Source organism: Phodopus roborovskii, unplaced genomic scaffold, assembly GCF_943737965.1.
Source record: "Phodopus roborovskii unplaced genomic scaffold, PHOROB, whole genome shotgun sequence".
Classification (NCBI taxonomy): Eukaryota; Metazoa; Chordata; class Mammalia; order Rodentia; family Cricetidae; genus Phodopus; species Phodopus roborovskii.
The window spans coordinates 7,708,743-7,731,603 of record NW_026126460.1 but is presented as its reverse complement, the minus strand read 5'-3'; the positions used below and the strand labels follow the sequence as shown (position 1 = coordinate 7,731,603).

Genomic DNA, 22,861 nt, shown 5'->3' with positions numbered 1-22,861 from the left:
AATTAGCATGTACATAATTGGTATTTGACAAGTGAACAAATATGTACTAGAGAGTAAATTTTGGATTAGTAAAACAGGAAAAGAGTTGAAAATCATAATCAAAAGTCATTTTCCCTAAAAATAAAATTCCTAAATTTCATATACACAAATATCCCTGCAGCCTATTTAGCAGCTAGCAAACCATGCTGAATGCAGATGACCTGTGAGTAAACCCTACAGACAAAGCATGCAGCTCAGTGTCCTAGATCTGAGAATAACTAAAAGCCACTTCTTATGCTCCTTTCTGATCTTACAAAATGGAAATTTCAAGTGATCTAATATTTTTCGGGACTCAAAAGACACTGCAAAGAGGTCTGAGGGATGGTTCAACAGAGAAAGTTGTGTGCCACAAAGCCTTAGGACCTGAGTTTGATCCCCAAACCCATGTGGTGGATTAAGAGAATTGACTCACATAAGTGGTCACCGACCTCCATGGAACATGTGTGCACAATGCAGGCATATAAGATAAAAAAATATAATAAAATTCTGAAAGGGCATGATTATCTTGTTATACATCAATAACAATGGTATGTGAGAAGACAGAAAAGAAATGACAAACCTGCAAACTGCCTCTTCCAATGAATTCTAGAAGCAACTGGAGCTGTATTTGAGAGAGTTTCACCCATACTGGATTCTCAGAATACCATAATGACAGACAGTCAAGGAGCTGCACGGTATCTTCTAAAAGCTATCACAAAAGAAAAATTGGGAAAAAAAATCTACTTTTAACATGGACTTGACTGATTTTTCTTAAATACTCTATAAATATTAAGTATTGCGATAGTAGTTCAATATGTAGCTGCCAAAAAACAAAGAACCATTATGAGAACAAAATCTGTGTTTACTACATTTGATTAAACATTAATGTTCCAAAAAGAAAAGGTGCAAAATTTTTCTTTAAATAATCCTGAACTACCCAAAATGATTATCTATTTATATTTTGCTTTGTTTGTAACAGTATATCACACTGTAGCTCAGGCTAACCTGGAACTATGTAGCCCATACTGAACTCAAATTGTGACCATCCTTCTGCCTCACCCACTTAAATGCAATTTCAAAAGGTCATTACTAACCTTCTCGGTCCACACATTTGAATTAACTAGTCCTTCTGACTGCAGAAAATCCTGTATGATCAGCACGAGTCGGAAGGCATTTTCAGCAGTTACAGGGCTACTCTTTGCATCTCTGTTTTCTGTGACAGCCCATTCTAACATCTTCTGTAGCAAACTAAGTGCAAAATAAAGTCCTCTTAAAACTATTATTAGCTTAGAAGGAAAAAACCATAAAAACCAGTTACTTATTAGCAGCATTTTAATTCCAAAGCTATACTTCCACCAGTGGGTTGTCACTAAGATTGTAGATGGAGGACTTCTGGGTAAAATGGCAGGCTGCTGCTGTGTGATACAGTATGAAAAAGAAAGTTAGAATAGGAGATGAAACAGACTCTGTTCCAAAGAAAGAAATAGAAGAAAATTAGAAATCAACAGAGATAGTGAAAGGGTACTTGGGACAAGGCAGGGAGCAAAACTCCAGGCACTGACACCTGCAAGAGAAAGGGAAGCAGAAGCTGCTTGCCAAAGTTAAGCCAGCAAGATGGACCGACCTACCCCGAAAACAAGCCCATTGCTTCCACAATCCTCAAATAGAATTCACAAGCTCTGGTTGAAACAGGGATATCTAGTGGATAAGTCAGCAATGAAGAGAAATGCCTCCCTGCTATTCTGTGTGACTTACAGGGCAGAGTGATCATTTGAGAATGTACTATTAAAAACTGAGTTACCACAACTTGACAGGCAGAGGCAGGTGGATCTTTGTGAGTTCAAGGCCAGCCTGATCAGTCAGTTTCAGGACAGACTCCAAAGTTACACAGAGAAACCCTGTCTCAACCCCCGAAAAAAAGACTTACTATAAGCAAAGGCAAGCGGATCTCTGTAAGCTCTCAGCTAGCCAGCACTATACGAAAAGGCCCTTTCAGGTTGAGAGGACAAAAACAAAGACAAAAATAATAAAATCCTTAGCTACCGTGAGGACCTGAGAACAAGGAACAACTACAGGATACGAAGCTTTAATATAGCTTGTACACCCTCAAGGTAAAAGATGGCTTAATGAGAAACTATGGAGACAGGATCATTAGACAACAACAAGCTTAAAAATTCAGTCACTAGGAGGGTCAGGTCAGGCAGGAGTAGAGAGAAAAAGATACTCCAATCCAAAGGCTGGAAGTGGATCTCATCAACTGAGAATACTGAACCTCAATTCAGCATAAAAACCAACCTCTGGCTGGGCGTACACCTTTAATCCCAGCACTCGGGAGGCAGAGGCGGGTAAATGTCAATAAGATTGAGGCCAGCTTGATCTACAAAGCGAGTTCCAGGACAGCTAGGATTGTGATACAGAGAAACCCTGTCTTGAAAAAACCTTAAGAGAAAAAAAAAATCAACCCCTGAAGACAATTACCTCCCACTCATGGGCAATGTACTTGATATCCTGAACTACAACCCACCCCCCCCCCAGGAGGTGAAGACTCAAGAAGTCTTGAAAGCATACGTTGGTACAGATCTGAGTGTTGTGGTTGCCTCACATATTCATATTCCCAACACACTTGGAAGCCTCCAATTTTCAAGGATGCAAAAAGAATACATTTCAATATGTCATTCTTTATTTTTCAAGAAAAAATTATTTTCCTTCCTTAATTTCCTCCTGGACAAGTATTTATTTTATTTGTTTGTTTATTTATTGGTTTTTTGAGACAGGGTTTCTCTGTGTAGCTTTGGAGCCTGTCCTGGAACTTGCTCTGTAGACCAGGCTGACCTCAAACTCACAGAGCTCCACCTGCCTCTGCCTCCCAAGTGCTGGGATTAACGGCATACACCACAACTGCTCAGTTTATTATGTTTTTAATGTATGCTTTTATACTTTTATTTCCACTGTACATTATTCATCTAATTGACTTTATCCATTGTTTACTGTTATTATTACTATATATTATATATAATATTATATATATTAGGAAGTACTATATAGATGGAGGGGCTGAGGAGACAGCTCAGTCAGTAAAGTGCTTGTATCTGCCATATAAGTATGATGACCTGACTTCAATTTCCAGCATCCACATAAAAAGCAAAGCATGGTGGCACATGCTTATAATCCCAATGCTGGAAATGTACAGACAGGACCAGGACAATCTCTGGAGCTTTTTGGCCAGACAGCCAAGCTTAACTAGATGGCCCCAGAACCTAGTGAGTGATGCTGTATTAAAAATAAGGTGGACAACTCCAGAGGAGCTAAAATGCCCGAAGTTGACTTCTAAAACCATGTGTATTCATGTGCATAAGTACCTGCACATATGCCTCTACACATACATCTTCACACCAACAAACAAAAAGGAAAAAGTATCATGAATGGAGAACAAGGTTAGTGAAATACTACATATTATCAATGATAATTTTTAAAAGACTATGACCACAGTGTCTAAGAACTCTACACATGATTTAAAAAGCAAACGTAAGCAAAGAGAATCTACTCACTTAAATTACAACAGAACATATCCCAAATTTAGAAAACCAGACTTTAAACAGGAGAGCCTCAAATAGACAAGATCATCGAACAACATCTCTACAACATTTATAGTCAAGTAAAAAATTAAAAGCAAAGAAACAATATTAACAGCTGTAAGGAAAAAATATCAACTTAAAAGTTCCAAATAAAAGATCAGATCTTTTGTCAGGAACACTAAAAGCCATGTAGGTAGAGAACAATATATTTCCAGCCCTGAAACCTAACAGTGCAAAGTAATCTTTTAAGGCTGACAGAGTAATAAGGAAATGTCGAGACAAGCACAAACTAAGGCCATTCACTGATGGGCAAGCTAGCTCTGCAGAAGATACTTAAAGGAATACTACATATACACAGGGAAATGGGTGAATGGGTAAGAGGGGTTCCAATGCAAGCAAGAGGACCTGAGTTTGAATTCCCACATAGAAACTAGGCATGGCTGTTAAGTGCCTGCCACCCCAGTACTAATGAAGTAGGAGTAAGAGGGAGGGAATGGCAATGTGAAGAGAGGCGGATTCCAGGAGCTTGCTGAACAACCTCCTTTCAGCCCAGCTGAAAGGTGAATTGCAGATTCAAAGAAAAACTATGAAAAAGTAAATTGGAGGTAAACAGAGAAAGACAACTGCTGTCCTCCTCTGGCCTCTTTAGTGAGTGAGGAACCAAAATAACAACCATGGAGGAACTCTGCTTACTGGTTTGCTCTCTGTAGCTCACCCAGGCTGCCTTCTTATATTACCAAAGACATTTACACAGGGGTGGTACTACCCACAGTGAATTGAGACTTCCCACATCAGTCATTAATCAAGAAAATATCCCACAAGCTTTCTTACAGTCAATCTTTTTCTTTTTCTTTTTCTTTTTTAAGATATATTATATATACAATGTTCTGCCATTATGTACCCTGCATGTGAGAAGAGGGCACCAGATCTCATAATAGATGGTTGTAAGCCACCACGTGAGTTCTGAGAATTGAACTCAGACCTCTGGAAGAGCAGCCAGTGCTCTTAACTTCTGAGCCATCTCTCCAGGACACACAGGTTCCATCTTAGAGACATACTGTCAGCTGAGGTTTCCTCTTTCCAAATGACTGTAGCTAGTGTTGACAAAAAATATCCAGCATATTCCTTAAACTGTTCTATGAAATAGAACACCTCTAAAACTACTAAATACTTCTAACAAAGTAACAATGTACAAAATCACCATTACAAGTAACTAAGTTATAGAGAAAGAAATCAGGGCTGGGAAGAATGGGAAAGAATATCACCTCAATTAGAATAGCTTAAAACAAACCTACAAGCAACACTAACAAAGTGAATGACTTTTACAACAGAAAACTTAAAACACGAATAAAATACAACACTAAAAAATAAAAACACCTCCCATACTAATAAATTAGAATTAATATTGTGACAATGGCTAAGTTAACTAAAGATTCTATGTCATCCCCATTAGAATCTCATGACAACCTTCATATATCTAGTTTTAAAAAAAATCCCTGAAATTCATATAGCACAAATTCTAACAGTACAAAAGACCTCAAATAGCCAAAGCACAAAGAGCAACATGGTAAGTATCAGATCACACATATATTATAGAGTGATAGACTCAAAGATAATGTTATAAGCACAAAAATGGTTTTGTAGAACAATGGAATAAAGGGTTAGGAAATAAATGTGCATAGTAGAGTCACATTATTTTTGACAAAAAAGTTATAAAACATATTTAGGAGAGTGATTTTTATCAATCAGTGCTAGGAAAACTTGATTTTGACATGTTTAGAAATGAAAATTATATAGATCCACATCTGTCATGTTACATAAAAAAATCAATTAAAAATGGGTCAAAGACCAATTTATGATCTGACAGTTTGAAAATCACTACAGGAATATACAAGATATAGGTAAGAACTTCATATAGAGATTCTAACAGCACAAGAAATAATGCCAAGAATTGACAAATGGAAGAGCATAACATTAAAAAGCTTCTGAAAAGCAAAAGGAAAAATTGCCACATGAAGAGAAAGCCTATGTAACGAAACAAAAAATCCTCACCAACTAGACATCATATGGGATTAGCATCTCAAATCTATAAAGAACTATAAAAATTAAACCCATTTCCCCTTCTCAAAAGAAGACAATCAGTAAATAATGAAAAAGTGTTCAACATCCTTAAACATCAGGAGATACAAAGTAAAATTGCTTTTAGATTCCATTTCACCCACGAGTAAGAATGACTATCAAGAGAATAAATGGTAAGAAATGGTGGTGAGGATGCAGGGAAAGAAGAACCTTCCTGCACTGCTGGTGAGAATGTAAACGTCTACTGCAAATATGGAAATCAATATGGAGGTTTCTCAAAGACTAAAAATAGAACAACCATATGACCCATATGTACCACTCTTGAAGTCACTTAACTTCAAATATATTTAAAGCTCCTGACATTGGAATTTGTTTTTATACTTCTTTCTACTACATTCTACTAGAATGGTAAAACCTAGGAAAAAAAGAAATTAAATAGTTTCTTTCCCCTCTCTACCTCTACTATACACTACATTAAATGTTCAGTATTTAATTTTAGACTCCCACTTGGTTGGGGTGGGAACTGAAAAAACAAAACAAAACAAAACACTAACTGAATGCTTACATTAGTTTTACTTCATCTGATGGTCGAAGTAGCTCACTTGATATCCCTGGTTTAGTTAATGCTGAAAACACTTGTCCTCGTTCAATCCAAGTGTCCTCATCAGACTTTTCTAATCCTTTACACATGACATAAGTCAAAATATGTGTAAGCAACAGAAGGAGCTCTTCTTCATATCCCTATAAAAAATTAAATAATACTAAATTATTTAAGTTAGGAAATGTTAGAAAGCATAACACAGAACCATCTTATACATTTATTATTTATATAAGATGTTTTTAACATTTTAAAAGTTTTTTTATTATTTTTAACTATGTTTAGGTATATATAATCTGCATGTGGGTATGTGCTTATGAGTGCAGGTGCCCAAGGTAGCCAAAGCTATCAGATCCCCTAGAGCTAGAGTTATATACAATTGTGAGCGGACTGATGCCAGTTCTGGAAATGGACCACAGGTCCTCTGGAAGAGCAGCAAGTGCTCTTAACTGCTGAACCACCTCTCCTGTCACTTTTTAAACATATCTTTATCGACTGAAGACACAAGATGTGTAAGATGCAGGCTTTGTTCTTAAGAACATTAACTGTACTTGCAAAAGACTAGGTTCACTTCCCGGAACACAAATGATGGCTCACAACCATTCATAATGAGTTCTAGGACACCCAATGCCTGTTTGTGACCTCAACAGGCATCAGGCACATATATGGTATACACACATACACACATACATACATACATAGCATTCATACAAAGTAAGATAACCTAATGTATGAGCCAGTATGCTTATCCCCTATTACTTAGAATATGAACAGAATATATTAGTAACACCTCACATACTGCAAAGGACAAGAAGCATATAACTAGAATATTAAAACTTATTTTGGAACAATAGGCAAATTTACCTCTTGGCTTTCAAGGAAAGAGAAATCATCACTAAAGTCCACTTCACTTGTGATACTTCTTTCTTTGTCAGACCGCATAGAAAATGACTTAGTAGACTCTACTGGGGATGGTGTGCTAGGTGAGCTCTCTGGCATCTGACTTCCACTCTCACTCAGTTCATATGAGTCAGTTACACTGAGATCTAAACTCAGATGTGAAGTGTTACTATGCCAGAATTCTTCTTGATTCTCTGACCTGAAAGACAATTCTCCTTCAGAGCCATCTTCTTGAAATAATGGTGTGTTTGAGTTCAGGGACTGACTATCTTCCAAACTCCAATGATCTGAAGATACATCAGCTAATGCCATTTTTTCATCATCTAGCTTTTCGATTGACTCATTTTTATTTTCTTTTACTGAAACAGCCTTTCCATATTTATGAAGAGAATTTACATTTTCAAAGTTTTCTTTTAAGAAAAGTTTAACAAAGGTGTCTTGCCAACCCACTTGTTGGGATATCTGGTATGCTGCATCTGACTGGGACTGCAAAATCTGTAATATCTGCAAAGAGAACAAAAAACGGAAATTTGGATAAGTTCCTTATCACAAAACAAGTAAGTTTTTTACATATTTGAATATATTGTTGCATCTTTTCAAACAAAAAATCCAACTCTGACAAGTAGCAAATGAGTAATTTTGTTAAGGAATTCAATTATTAATAGTTACTAATGAATGACAGTGGCATGAATATTTTTCTTCATTAATGTTATCTGTCATGGTGCTGCACCACTCTTCCAGTGATGCAAAACCCCAATTTATTTACTTTGCTTCAGAAAGAATCTTTCAGTTTTATAACTATCAGTTTTCACAAATATGAGAAAAGTCTACTTACAATGAATGAGAGCTATTTCTATCTAATTACATACAAAAAGGCATGAATTTATAATGACCTGTCTCAAATAATTAGGATTCAGTGTAAAGACAAAATTAATATGTGATAATGTAAACAGGTATGTTAACTTCAAGGATAATATGCAAAATATGCCAAAATGTGAATCAACAAACTTTGATGGAGCAACTGTATCATGCAAAATATTTCATGCAAAATATCCTAGAGATGTGTTACTACAAATAGGTAAAGATACACATTGAAGATGTTAATAAAAAAAACATGGAAACATAAGAGACATGAATGTCTATTAATACGGAATCATATAATACTCTATAAGAACAGAATGAAAAGCTATGCAGCTCGATGTGGAGAGAAGGCTTAGTGAGTAGTGTGGTCAAGAGTTACAAGGACAGGAGAGAAAATGCCAGGATCAAAATGAAGCACAAAGCCTACCAACTCTTTCAAAGGTGAAATGGATACTGTAGACAAATCACAGGAACTTTTATAAACAAATAATGGGAAACTATTTCCGCAAAGTTGAAAAGATGCAGGAACTTTTAAGGGTATATCCTTAAAAGTCCATGAGGTCCATGAGCTACATGCATATGAGGACAGTTACAAATGATCTACATTTGTAGATAACAACATCAAGTCATAATGTCAAAAGGTTAGACACAAGGGGCCAGAAAGATGGCTCGGTTACAAAAAGGCACTTGATGCCAAGCCTGAAGATGTGGATTTGATCCCTGGGATACACACAGTAGAAGAGGAGAACCAACTCCACAAGCTGTCCTCTAATCTCCACTTTCTCACTGGAGCATGGACATATTCATACTTAAACACACACAAGTATACACAAAACAAATAAACAAAATGTAATGAAAATTTAAAAATAAATTTATAAAGTCGGACACTGAAATTCTGTACATTCATTAGGAATGGACAGGACCAAAAAGACATAGAGGTGGACATGTGAATACCACCAGCCACTAGGGAAACTGAAACAGAAGGGCACGACCTCAAGGTGAGTCTGAGAAACTCAGCAAGACTGTGTCTCAAAAGTGAAAAAATTTACAAGGAACCTGGGGTGTAGTGCTTACCACAAAGAAAGAGAAGAGGATGGGAGAAGATCAGGGGAGGGAAAAGGGAGAATGGTAAGGGCGGAGAAAGGAAGGGTATAAGCACTGAGGATTCTGATAGAGGTATTTCTGGTAAAAAGAATTTTGTCTGTGGAAAGGGAGTATTTATAGAAGAATAAGTAAAGTTAGCTCTTGACATACTGGAACCAGGCAGTGGTAGCCCACACCTTTTATTCCAGCACTCAGGAGGCTGGAGGAAGGAGGATCTCTGTGAATTTTGAGGCCAGCCTGGTCTACATAGGGATAGGCAGAGCTACACAGAGAAATCCAGTCTGAGAAAAACAAAACAAAACATGACATACTGATTTCTTATAATTACATGAAGTTAATACTTTTCTAAAAGAACATTTCATTATTTATGTATGCATGAGTATATTTAATTAATTTTAGGCAGTCTTGTATTAGACAGGCAGCTTCCAGTATGTGATCATTTGCCTGGGCCTCCCACGTGATGTGACTAAATATATGTACCACCATGTCCATAAATGTTTATAAAATAATTTCTATTATGAAACAACCAAACATAAAATTTGTGTCTGTTGCAAAATCAATGAAAACTATAGTCACAGTAAGATGACATTACTGTAAAAATACATTTTGAAAGTTTACTAACCTTTCTACAGAGGGCCACTCTGACATTTATATGTGTTCGGTGAGAGATATATACTACAGATAACAGATCTTTGAAATTAATAACAGGATCTATGATTAAAAAAAAGTTAAAATTTTAATTCTCATGAATATCCAAAGAAAGAACAGTATTAGTTATATAAATGCTTCAGTAATTATTCACTTTCCAGTGAGAAATATAGCTATATTTAAATTTTCCCTCAAAACTTCAGAGTAATACTAAAAAACTTCTCTTTCTTTGACTGCCTGAACATATTGTCTACACCACACATGTATCTATTTTTTATACATATTTTGTATTATTAATGAGACCTGACAAACTACTTAGTAAACCACTCAAGAAAAAAGAGCCTCATTTCCAGACCCACGGCAGGCATCTGCCATAAATTTACTACATAACTAAGTACAGGAAAAAAAAATTGGAAAAAAAATGTCTCAAATTAGTTTTCATTTTACCTTTAAAAACGTAAATATCAGGCTGGTGGTGGTGAACGCCTTTAATCCCAGCACTTGGGAGACTGAGGCAGGAGGATCTCTGTGAGTTCGAGACCAGACTGGTCTACAAGAACTAGTTCCAAGACAGGCTCCAAAGCTAACCAGAAATCCTGCCTCAAAAACCAAACCGGGGGGCGGGGGGGAGAAGGTGGTAAAGGAACATAAGATACTTTTATACATATTTTTTAATGCTCTTTTCTTATTCAAGAAACTAATCATTAACTTGCCTACTTATCCACTTAGTAAACATTTACTTTAAAACCAATCATTAAGTTGGCTACTTATTCATTTAATAAACATTTACTTTAAAACTATGTCCTGGGAAGTAAAAAAACAAGTACAGGAATATATTATCTAATGAATACCACACAAAATCAAATAAGTAATTTTAAAAGTAACCTGAAAAAGAAAATTTTTAAGAAATCCTTAAATTGAAAAACCCAATTTCTTAAACACTAGTCTTAGTCATACCTGCATTAATAATTTGATTGACAAGGTTTTTAATGAGAGCTGTGTTAACTGGAGCTTCATTAAGGAGGAGTCCAATTCCTGAATAGCCAACATCTCTAAGACGGATGCGTTGTTTACTACGTTCGTAAACATTGGTGCATTTCAACATCTGTTCCATGACCTGGTCACATAAAGTAACACAGTCTTTTCAATACAGAGAAATGTATTTGTACTTGTGTAAATAACATGTAAAACTCAGTTTCAACATGGCAGGTGAAAGAGTAGTGTATACAGTTAGCAGACATGGAGAACACATGTATGTGCCAAGATAATATAACTATCATTATTATTAATTTTCATGTTTTTGTATTTTGAAACAAGGTCACTCTACTTGTCCTAACTAGCCTGGAATTCCCTATGTAGAGACCAGACTATCCTATCTTTCCATGCTGGAATTGAATGTGTGTGCTACCATACCCAGTCTAAAACAGTCTTAACTCATTTACATAAACAGTAACCAATTTTCAACACAAACATGAAAAAAATAACAAACTAAACTTAAACAGTATGAAAAAGTAATTTAATCACAGAATTATATATACTGCAAGTAAATTCACATACTCACAAACATCCCCAACATATAAAAATGCTTACAAATTTTTTGTACCTTAAAAATGATTTCTTTTAGTTTGTCAGAGTACTTCTGATTTAACAGCAAGGCATATAATATGTCAGCATTTCCTGGTTCAAACATCAGTAAGAAAAGCTGACCTCTAGTTGGGCTGGTTCGTAGGAGACTGAAGAGTACATCCAAAATTCCAAAGAGCTTTTCAAGTTAAACAAAACAAAACAAAACAAAAAAATCACTTATGTACACAGGCAGCAAAAGGGTGTATGTCTCAAATTAGTTATTTAACTAAATCCAATATACCCTGCTTTTCCTCTCTGATCTCTTTTGCTGCTTTCATTTCCTTTTGCAAAGTCTCTCATTATGCATATTCCATATCTCTGGAACCATTCCTAGCTTGTTTGCCCATAAGAAAAAAAAAAAATCTCTTCCATAGAAGAGCCTAACCTGGTCTCTTCAACATATAATATTCTCCTATAAAACCTAATATAGCTCATCTCCCTCTTACAATCATATTCTTGTGTCATAGTTATCTTTTATTATGTGGATTCCATTATGTTAAAAGAGTAATTGTATATTACACCTGCACTGCTTAATACTTAATACTATTGTATGTATATAGTTCTCAAATTGGTGACAGATAATACACATCAAGAAGACTATTAAAGCAAAACTCAAGAAGTACCAGACACAACAGCTGTGTAATGACTTATATATGAAGTGTCTTTCTCAAAGGCGCATGTGCTGAAAGCTTGTGCAGTTGCTGGTGGAGGCACGACTGATGACCAGACCCTAAGGACACTGATTCCATCAAAGGACGAATGGATAACAAGTCAACAGGTGACTGTGAAAGGCTATGGAAAGATAATCAATAATGAAGTAATAAATGCAATTGTGCCTTTGGAAGCTATCTCTTCCCCTGGCCCCTTCCCATCCAGCTCCCTTCTGCCTCTTGACTGCCAAGAAGGAGATTTGCTCTACTATGCTCTCCTAGCAAACGCTCTCTCATTATGGCTCCGAAGCAAGAAGGGCCAATGACAAGAGGATGAAAAACTCTTAAACTCCTAAGCCAAAGGAAATCCTCCCTCTCTACAATGACTCTTCTCTGGTATTTTGTCACAGCAACTACTTTCCAAATAAAAATTACAATGTATGTCTTTAACTGTGTAATATTTGACACAGTATCCAACAGAATTTTATTCATTAGATAATTAAGTATGCAAGTTTATAAGATGACAAAATAACTTAACAGCTAAAAATAAAATTCATCTCAGGCATGATACCTGTTCTTCTTCATTAGTAGCAGCTATGTAACCTATGATACTTTGTATTTCTTCATGAGTTCCACCTTTACAAAGAAAATATTTAATTAGCCCATACAAAGAAGTTCTTATTGTTCGAATATCATCCAGAGATAGCTCATTACATGCGCAACCATGCCTGAAAGAGAAAACAAAGTGTGAAAGTTGAAATGTTAATTTAAATGCTTTTGACAACTTCATATAAAAAAAACTCATAATGTTAAAAATCAAGGAGAGTAAGAAATGGATAAAGGCATTTGTTACCAAGCCTGACTCTGATCCTGGGACACATAATGGAAGGAGATAACTAGGTCTCACACCTGTCCTAACTCCTCACAAATGCCGTGGCATATCCCCCCCCTTCCCCCACCCCCTGCAAACACACACAGAAGGAGATGTAATTTAAAAATTAAAAACAAAAATCTTTCTAGGTAAATGCCATAAAGTCTATAAAGTGCTTGCTGCACAAGCATAAGGCCCTGAGTTTATTCTCCAGAACCCATATGAAAAAGCTGGATATGGTAGCACACACTTGTAATCTTAGAACTAGGAAGGTAGAAACTGGCAGCCTGGGGCTTGTGAGACACAAACCAGGAAAAATCCCTATCTCAAAAAACCAAGGTTGGATGGCATCTGAGGAGAAATGACACCTAAGGTCTCTGGCTTCTATATACACACACAAATATGCATAAGCACCCATATCAGAAGAATAAACCCCAAAAGGGCCTGGGAAGCTGACTCAACCAATAGAGCTGCTATGCAACCCTAAGATTATGGAGTTTAGATCCCCAGAATCCATGTAAAAAGCTGAATGTGGCATCCAGTGTTCGGGAAAGGAAGATAAAAGGATTCTTGGCATTTGTTAGACATCCATTCTAGGCAAACAGATGAACTCCAGGTTTAAATAAGAGATTCTTTCTCAAAAAACCAAGATGAAAAGCAACTAAGGAGGATACCAGACAGGTTAAGGATTTAGCTTAGTAGTAGAGTATTTGTCTAGCAAATTCAAGGCCCTACATTTGGTCCTCAGCTCCATGAAAAATGACACCTGAGGCTGAGTGCAGTGTCCATAACTTTAACCCCAGCAACGCTCAGCAATCAGGAGTTCAAGGCCAGTCTAGTCTACATGGTGAGGTTAAGAACAGTCAGAGTTACATAAAGAAACCCTGTCTCAAAAAAATATATATAAACCAAAAAATAAATCAAATTGGGGGGATGGGAACAATACCAGAAGTTGACCTCTGGCATCCACAGCATGTATACCTATACTCCGTTACATACAACACAGACATGCACATTCATACTCACACACACACAATACATACTTTTAATATACTTATTAGAATTTATGGTACCTTTGCTTTCCTATTTTTTACCCTTTTATTTGAAACTGACTCTAACCTTCTCTAGGCTTGCCTACAACTTGCTATAGAGCCAAAAATGGCCTTGAACTTCTGATCCTACTGCCTCTAACACAAAATGCTGGGATTACAAGCCTGCCATGCCATATTGTTTATGAATCATATTTACTAGGAAAGTACATACCAAATGAGTAAGTAGCCCAGTTGGCTTCTTTTACATTAAGGGACATTTGAGGAGTTTCAGTGACAAAATTATAATTATTATAATATTCATTATACAACTTTGAAATTATAATACTAAGAATCAGTCACAGTTGTATGTGGCTTTACATATTAACTAATTTAATTTTCAAAACCATCACAAGGCAGAGCCACAATTTTAATCTGCTTTTTATATATGAAAAAAGCTGTAATACAGAGAATCTGAATGATTTAAATAGCACTATACAATTAATAAAGCCAACATATAAACATAAAAAAATGTGAATCCATACTCATCATTTTAACCTCCTTTCTCTTACTTAAGTTTTATAATACCAGAATTGCTGGTGAAAGGAATAAGTTGCACTCTCCAGTCAAGTGTCAGACAAAAAAAGAACAAATTAAAGTGAGAAGGAACAAAGATGTCATACCCATAATAAATCCTAAGTGTATCTAGGAGAAACTGCACACCGTACTTCTTCCGGAAAACTCTCCTGCTGTCTTTAATGATAGTTGAAAGATACTGTATATGGCCTAAAATAAAATGATCATTTATAAATAACATAACTGAAATAAGTCATATATTCCAAAACAACTATATAATATTTTATCTGATAGTTGGGTCTTACCAATTCGAAAAGGAAAATCTCCACGGTTCCAAATGCGGAAGTCAAAGAGTAAATATTGATACATTTGTTGAAGCAACAGTGTGTTTTTTTCTAATGATACTTGCTCAATTAGTAATTGAATTGCTACCAATACATTAACATCCATTAGGATACCTGGCACCTAAAATTTAACAGAAAAATGTTTCATAAAGGTCAGTTTAAATACTATGAAACTATGAGTTCAAATAATTCAGAATGTCCTTAAAATATAAAAATAAAAAATGATGCAAAATATAAGTAACAAAACTCATTAAACTTTTTTATTTAACACTGGATGATATTTTCCTAATGTCATATTTCTAAAGTCTTCTTAATGCTTAAAGCACCTTATCACTGTAAATTTTTACAGGCGCACTAAAAAATTATCACCACTTCCATTTGATAGACAGGGAATCTAAGGCAGAGGATAAAACACCATCTCCAAACAATTCAGCTAGCAAATTTTAGCTTAGGCAGTCTAGCTACAGAATCCATGATCTAACAGATGATGGAACTGAAGTCTCAAAAATCATGAACCAATACATGACAGAGCTCAGAAAATTCTCTAGAAAAGGGGCTGAAGAGATGGCTCAGAGGTTAAGAACACTGGCTGCTCTTCTAGAAATCCCCAGCACCCACATGGCAGCTCACAACTGCCTGTAACTCCGGTTTCAGGGCTTCTGACACCCTCACGCAGACATGCATGTAGACAAAACACATTGCACGTAGAAATAAAAATAAAATTCTCTCCAGAAAACATTAAAACAGATTAAGGTCGCACTAAAAGCTACAGTAGTAACTTAAGTGGCTCTCAGCTCCTTAACCAGTATCATAGCTTCCCATCACACCTTTCGCTCCTCAGCACTGTGAGGTGGACAGGACTGTGTTCATTTCCCCCAACTCCTCTCTTTTGGAAGTAAACTGAGTAAATTAAATGAGTAAGTTATACCCAAGAAAATGACTTTCACTGGGGCCTTATACCCCAACTTTGTAAGCAAGCCTCTGAATGACATGATAAAATGATCTAATCTTGTAGAGGGCTTCAAACGAATTATAAACTAGTAGTTCCCCAGAAAGCAGGCTACCAACTTTGCAGACTAGCATCCTAGGTCGACAACAAAATTGTGTGGAATAGGAATCCTTTCAGAATCAGTTTCTCTATGTGACTCATGTTTTCTCACCTGGTCACTGGTCTTTAGTCTGGTCTTCATAAACTGGCCTCCTAAGACAGTCCATATGCTACACTGCAACTGATCTAGGCAAGGGCCCTGTGTTGCTCACCATGTGAAAGCACACCACAAGAAAGAGATCTTAAGTTGACTATACAGAAAATCCTCCTCTTGGTCACATGAAATAACCTCAATAATTTCTTAATGCCACTGACATTAAATGGCAGTCTTCCAGTAGGAGCACCAGAACAGGTATGTAAGAGTCATTCTTCCTTCTTTTCTTTCTTTTCATTTTTTAAATTAATTTTTATTTAAATTAAAAAAACATTCTTTTAAAGTAATTTTTATTTAAATTAAAAACAATCTTAATTTACATACCAATCCCAGTTCCCTCTCCCTCCCATCCCCTCCACTAATCCCCCATCCAACCCCTCCCCCCTCAATCCACTCCTCAGGAAGGACTAGGCTTCCCATGGAGGATCATCAAAGTCTGTCACTTCATTTGGGGAAGGAACTTGGCCCTCCACTGTGTACCTAGGCTGAGAGAGTATCCCCTCATAGGGAATGGGCTCCCAAAGCCCATCCATACACTAGGGATAAATACTGGTTCCACTGCCATAGGTCCTATAGACTGCCCAGGCCTCCTAACTGACACCCACGTTCAGGGGGCCTGGTTCGGTCTTATATAGGATCCCCAGCTGTCAGTCTGGAGTCTGTGAGATCCCCCTTGTTCAGGCCAGCTGTTTCTGTGGGTTTCCCCAGCGTGGTCTTGACCCCTTTGCTCATCACTCCTCCCTCTCTGCAACTGGACTCCAGGAGTTTGGCTCAGGGTTTAGCTGTGGGTTTCTGCTTCCATCTGCTACTGGATGAAGGCTCTAGGATAGCATTTAAGGTAGTCATCAATCTCATTATCTGGGAAGGACATTTAAGGTAGCCTCTCCACTACTACTTAAATTCTTAGTTGGGGTCATCCTTATGGATTCCTGGAAATTTCCTTAGTGCCAGGTTTCTCGTTACGCTCATAACAGCTCCCTATATTAAAGTATCTCTTTCTTTACTCTCCTCTGTTCTTCCCCCAACTCAACCTTCCTGATTCCTTGTTCTCTTCCCCCTCCTGTTTCTCCTACCTTCCTCCTCCTCCCACTGTACTCCCAATTTACTCAGGAGATCTTGTCCCTTTCCCCTTTTCAGAAAGTCCATGTATGTCTCTCTTAGGGTCTTCCTTATTCCCTAGATTCCTCTAGGGTTGTGGTTTGTAGGCTAGTTATCCTTTGCTCTATGTCTAATATCTACTTATGAGTGAGTACACATCATGTTGGTCTTTCTATGTCTGGGTTATCTCACTCAGGATAGTTTCTTCTAGTTCCATCCATTTTAGGTAGGATCAACATAGTAAAAATGGCAATCTTATCAAAAGCAATCTACAGAGTCAATGCATTCCCCATGAAAATCCCAGCACAACTCTTCACAGACCTTAAAAGAACAATACTCAACTTTTTATGGAAAAACAAAAAATTCAGGATAGCCAAAACAATCCTGTACAATAAAGAAACTTCTGGAGGCATCACCATCCCTGACTTCAAGCTCTACCATAGAGCTATAGTAATGAAAACAGCTTGGTATTGGCACAAAAACAGACAGGTAGACAAATGAAATTGAATCAAAGACTCTGATATTAACCCATACACCTACCGACACCTGGTTTTTGACAAAGAAGCTAAAATTATACAATGGGAAAAATCATTTTTGAACAAATGGTGCTGGCATAACTGGATGCTGACTTGTAGAAGACTAACAATAGATCCATATCTATCACCAAGCACAAAACTTAAATCCAAATGGATCAAAGACCCCCACATAAATCCAACTACAATGAACCTCTTAGAAGAGAAAATGGGAGGTACCCTTGAACGAACTGGTACAGAGACCACTTCCTGAACTTAGCTAACACCAGTAGCACAGACATTGAGATCCACAATTAATAAATGGAACCTCCTGAAACTGAGATGCTTCTATAAGGCAAAGGATAGTCAACAAGACCAAAAGGCAGCCCACAGACTGGGAAATAATCTTCACCAACCCCACATCTGACTGAGGGCTCATTTCCAATATATACAAAGAACTCTAGAAGCTAGTCACCAAAACACCAAATAATTCAATTTAAAAATGGAGTACAGATCTAAACAGAGGATTCTCAGCAGAGTAATGTCAAATGGCAGAAAGGCATTTAAAGGAATTGCTCAACATCCACAGCCATCAGGGAAATGCAAATCAAAACAACTCTGAGATACCATCTTACACCTCTCAGAACGGCTAAAATCAAAAACACCAATGACAATTTACGTTGGAGAGGATATGGAGAAAGGGGAACACACCTCCATTGCTGTTGGGAATGCAAACTTATACAGTCACTTTGGAAATCAGTATGGCGGTTTCTCAGGAAAATGGGAATCAGTCTACCTCAAGACCCAGCAATTCCATTCTTAGGCATATACCCAAAGGATGTACATTCATACAACAAGGACATCTGTTCAACTATGTTCATAGCAGCATTACTTGTAATAGCCAGAACCTGAAAGCAACCTAGATGCCTGCCCCTCAACTGAAGAATGGATAAAGAAAATGTGGTACATTTACACAATGGAATACTACTTAGCAGTAAAAAAAAAAAAACAAACAAAAAAAAAACAATGACACCTTAAAATCCTTTTAATTTTTTGAGAAATGGTTTCTCTGTGTAGCTCTGGCTGTACTGGAACTCACTCTGTAGATCAGGCTGGTCTTGAATTCAGAGATCCACCTGCCTCTGCCTCCCAGGTGCTGGGGTTAAAGTTGTATACCAACACACCCAGCCTCAGTTTCTGTATCTTTCAGACTGCCCAGGGGTTATTGGAAATAGCCACACAAAGCTTAACTGATTTTTCTTTTTCTTATTTGAGACATAGTCTTACTATGTAACTCTGGCTATCCTAGAACTCTCTATGTAGCCCAATATGTCCTCAATCTTACAGAAAAAAACCAGCCTGCCTCTGCCTCCCAAATGCTGCGATTAAATGTATGCACCACTATGACCAGCTTTCTCCACGGGGGGGGGGGAGTGTGGAGGGGTGGGGGGGCCTTCTCTCCAGCATGGTTACTATGAGAAACCTGCCATGGTAAAGTGGCATGCTGGCCTCATTAATCTCTTGGAATGCTTCTCCTGCCTTTCTAAAACCTCGTATGATAGGGCCTTTTTTTAGCAGCTATGGAAGTTTAAAGAAAAAATAGTAATAACTGCAGGAGACAAGCCAAATCCTGGTATATGCAATAAGCTTCCAATCAAAGTGGCCTTGCAATTTGCTTTGATTATTCCTTATAGATTGGGACTTATCAGAGAGCCAAGGTAAACTTGCAATTTGTCTTTATAGATCAGGTCAGACATGACTGCACACATCTATAATCTTAGCACTCAGAAGGATATAGCAGAAAACTACAAATCTGGGACACAAAGTGAGATTCATTCTTGGGATTTGACAATCCCTAGCTTTCCAGACAGACTTTTACTTCATTTATTGAAATATCTCAGCTTTCTTCTCCCTTAAAGCATGTAAAACAGTCTTCTGGTTCTCAAACATCTCAAATACTATATCTAACAACTAAGACATATACATCAAAGAACATATATTCTTACATAAGTAATTTATTAAATTTATTAAAATTTCTAAAAGCTGCCTGTGAAACAAGTCATATGCATTAAAACAACTTGAGCTGTAATACAATAATCATTAGCAACACTTAGTAGGAATAAAATGACAATAGCCATTCATGATCATCACTTAATAAATCAACATATTAGACTTGATTACCTTTTGGAGTAAGGCACCAAGAGTTGCAACTCCATGCGAATGAATAAGATTGTCCTGGTTGATAGGATGTCTCTGAATAAAGTGTTTCACAATCAAGATAAATGTTGCAACTAGATTTTTCTCTAGTCTTGACTCTATAAAAACAGGAAAACATCATTATCATAGTCATTTTCACCACATATTTTATATGATAATACACACAAAGAAGCAATCCAATTCAGTAGCTTGCTTCCAAGATTTATTTATACAATGAAATCAGAAAAAGCAGCAACTACTTACTATATAATTGTATATACACATAAATACTTTTTTTTTTTTTTTTTTTTTACCATGACTTAACAGTGAGGTAGAATTTTTTTTTCCTACTAAGAGTATAACTAAAGTTAGTCAAAAGTAAAATTAATATCTTCAGTGTTTTAACAAAAATATTATAAATTTACTGAACTGTGCCAGTTCAGTAGCACAGTTACAACAGCTATAAATAGTTAAGTGGTATGTCATTTTATTTTCCAACTAATTCTCAACTTTTTAAATGACTAATTTAGGCTCATGTAATCTTATTACCTGATGCCTTTGTGGAGGCCAATGCCATACATTCTTGTTCAATGGGTGTTATTAATTCAGTAACTGTGTTTTCACTCATTCCTTCAGAAGTCTGTCCTTCGATAAGGTGGCTTATTTGTTCCAGTAAAGGAAAAAGTACATTTAACCCACCTACACAATTTATAATGTCCTGAAAACAAAATTAAAAGTCTTTAATATTACAATATAAGAGCAATGGTGTAATTTAGTATCTACAGGATACATGATGATACAGTTTGCTAACAAGCCCTAAGTAGTGCATGAGGAAGCCTAAGCTTCAAAGAAAAATTTAGAAGACAGTCTCAAAGATAACCATTACATTCAAAAGAGACCATTTCAGGCCATTTTTCTGTGCTTATTTTTTACAGCCTAGGGAGTTCAAACTCAGGCTACAGTGTAACTTTAACAATGCTAAAACAAGCAACTGTCACCATACAGTATGACTGACTTTTCTAATTTTAGTTAACAAAAGATGGAAGGGGTAAAGTAAGCCAAAATATGAAAAGGGCTGTATGCCTGACATACTGAGGATGTTATATAAAGTTACTCATTATTAATCATTAAAACATTAAGACCAACAATGATGTGTTATTGTACACTTATAATCCTAGCACAATAAAGGCTAGCGCAGGAACATTCCAAGTTCAAGGAGTGGAGGAGAGAAGGGGAGGAAAGAGAAGCGGAAAGGAAAGGGGAGAGGAGGGTAACAAATCTCCCATCTCATTTGTCTACCTGTCACAACTGCAGCTATAGAACACTTATTCAGCAAAACTCCCAATATATTCTTTATGTTGTACCTGAGATTTCAAGACCTATTCATATATTACATACCTGCTACTTTGTTTTACATATTTTTAAATGATCTAAAATTATTCTATCCATTAAATAAAAAGATAAAAAGTGTGTGTTATAGGGGGAAGCATACTGATTTTAAAGAGGTCTTTGTGTAATAATTAAACTTTTCGGACAACAAATATTTTCATTCTTGGCTTTTTTTTTTTTTTTGGGTGTGAGGGGGAAGACCCTGATTTTACTTAACCATAAAAATTTAACTGTTTTTTCTCGTAATAATGCTGCTCCTATTTTGTTTCCCACGTTAAAGAAAATGTTTGATTGGTTGATTTGTATATATAGCATACTGAACTAGTCTTGTAAAAACATGGTAAGCAAAAGTTAAACTATGCAACTTATACATCAATATACGCAACAGCATTTTTGTAAGTTGCCTTGGTTGATGGCATAGTTTACAAAGGTAAAGGCATGAGGATCCTGAAAGCTCATGGCGCAGCTTAGCCTAAAAGGAAGCTTTCAGTCAATCAAAGCATTAAGTGAAGAACAAGAGACTTCTAACAACATACACATAACTCACACCTCTTCCCCCTCCTCATTATACAGGGCCTAGGAATGTGGGTCAGTGCCAAAGCAGTTGCCCAGAATACAGAATGTCCTGGGTCCATTTCCTAGCATTGAAAAAACAAACAAACAAACAAACAAACAAAATTCTAGCTATGTGCTGTAGCACAATAAATAAGAGACCCAGAGACTGATAATATTGGGGTTTAAACTTCAACCTGAACATCAGAGAGGCAAAGCAGCCACCACTAAGCTCTTAGCTCTACCTCAAGCTGAAAGGACTGATCCTATCTCCAGGAGCTCTGCACCAAGCTTTAGACTGCCATCTCTCCTCATTGTGGCTGGAGAATCTATCTCCACATGAGACCCTTTGCTTTTTACACCTCTTAGAGCTGAAATTAAAGGCATGTGAACCCTAGTGCTGGGATCAAAGGCATGAGCTCTGTTACTCATCACTCTTGTGAAGCCCAGGGTGGCCTTGAACTTAGAGAGATCCATCTGCCTGTCTCCTGAGTCCTGGGATTAAAGGTGTATGCCACCACTGCCTGGGTAGCTAGTATGGCTACTAGGACTGAAGGGATATATCACCACTGCCTGACCTCTATAATTTGTGGCTGGCTCTGCTTTCTGAATCCTTAGGCAAGCTTAAATAGATCATACAATATCACCATAATGTGCTATGCTTACTCTTAAAGTAAATTTAAATTATATTATGTTGCCTATTTTATATTGTTAACTTACCTTAATGTCCCAATTCACTACTTTGTTTCCTGTTAATCTTCCATGCAAACAATTAGTAGACAAGTCAAGGCAAATTGAATTTTTGCAAGCCTAAGAACAAAAGAAAAATAAAACACACATCTTAGTGCAATTAAAACAAAACCTAACTGTAATTATATAGAAAATGTTTCACCATAATTTTAAAAGTACATAATAAAATCAATAATAACTTACCTAGCAGTTGCCTTTTACCAATCTCCCACCTCCCTCCGCCCCATCCCTGTGTGTGTGTGGCGGGGCATGCAATCCACTCTACTCTGTGGATGCCAGAGGTA

The 22,861-nt window shown here is 36.8% G+C and overlaps 1 protein-coding gene across 1 annotated transcript in view; it reads right to left on the bottom strand.

Moving 5' to 3' along the window:
* Nucleotides 1-22,861, bottom strand: part of Nbeal1 (neurobeachin like 1) — a 147,629-nt gene that overhangs the window by 53,788 nt on the left and 70,980 nt on the right. Inside the window, exons 18-30 of the mRNA XM_051190293.1 lie at nucleotides 22,548-22,637; nucleotides 20,436-20,604; nucleotides 19,872-20,005; nucleotides 14,840-14,999; nucleotides 14,642-14,744; nucleotides 12,631-12,787; nucleotides 11,387-11,545; nucleotides 10,741-10,900; nucleotides 9,758-9,846; nucleotides 7,135-7,674; nucleotides 6,238-6,413; nucleotides 1,113-1,266; nucleotides 599-727 (exon numbers count right to left, since the gene is read on the bottom strand). Of these exons, the coding sequence (XP_051046250.1) occupies nucleotides 599-727; nucleotides 1,113-1,266; nucleotides 6,238-6,413; nucleotides 7,135-7,674; nucleotides 9,758-9,846; nucleotides 10,741-10,900; nucleotides 11,387-11,545; nucleotides 12,631-12,787; nucleotides 14,642-14,744; nucleotides 14,840-14,999; nucleotides 19,872-20,005; nucleotides 20,436-20,604; nucleotides 22,548-22,637 (2,220 nt within the window). The remainder of the gene's footprint in view (nucleotides 1-598; nucleotides 728-1,112; nucleotides 1,267-6,237; nucleotides 6,414-7,134; nucleotides 7,675-9,757; nucleotides 9,847-10,740; nucleotides 10,901-11,386; nucleotides 11,546-12,630; nucleotides 12,788-14,641; nucleotides 14,745-14,839; nucleotides 15,000-19,871; nucleotides 20,006-20,435; nucleotides 20,605-22,547; nucleotides 22,638-22,861) is intronic.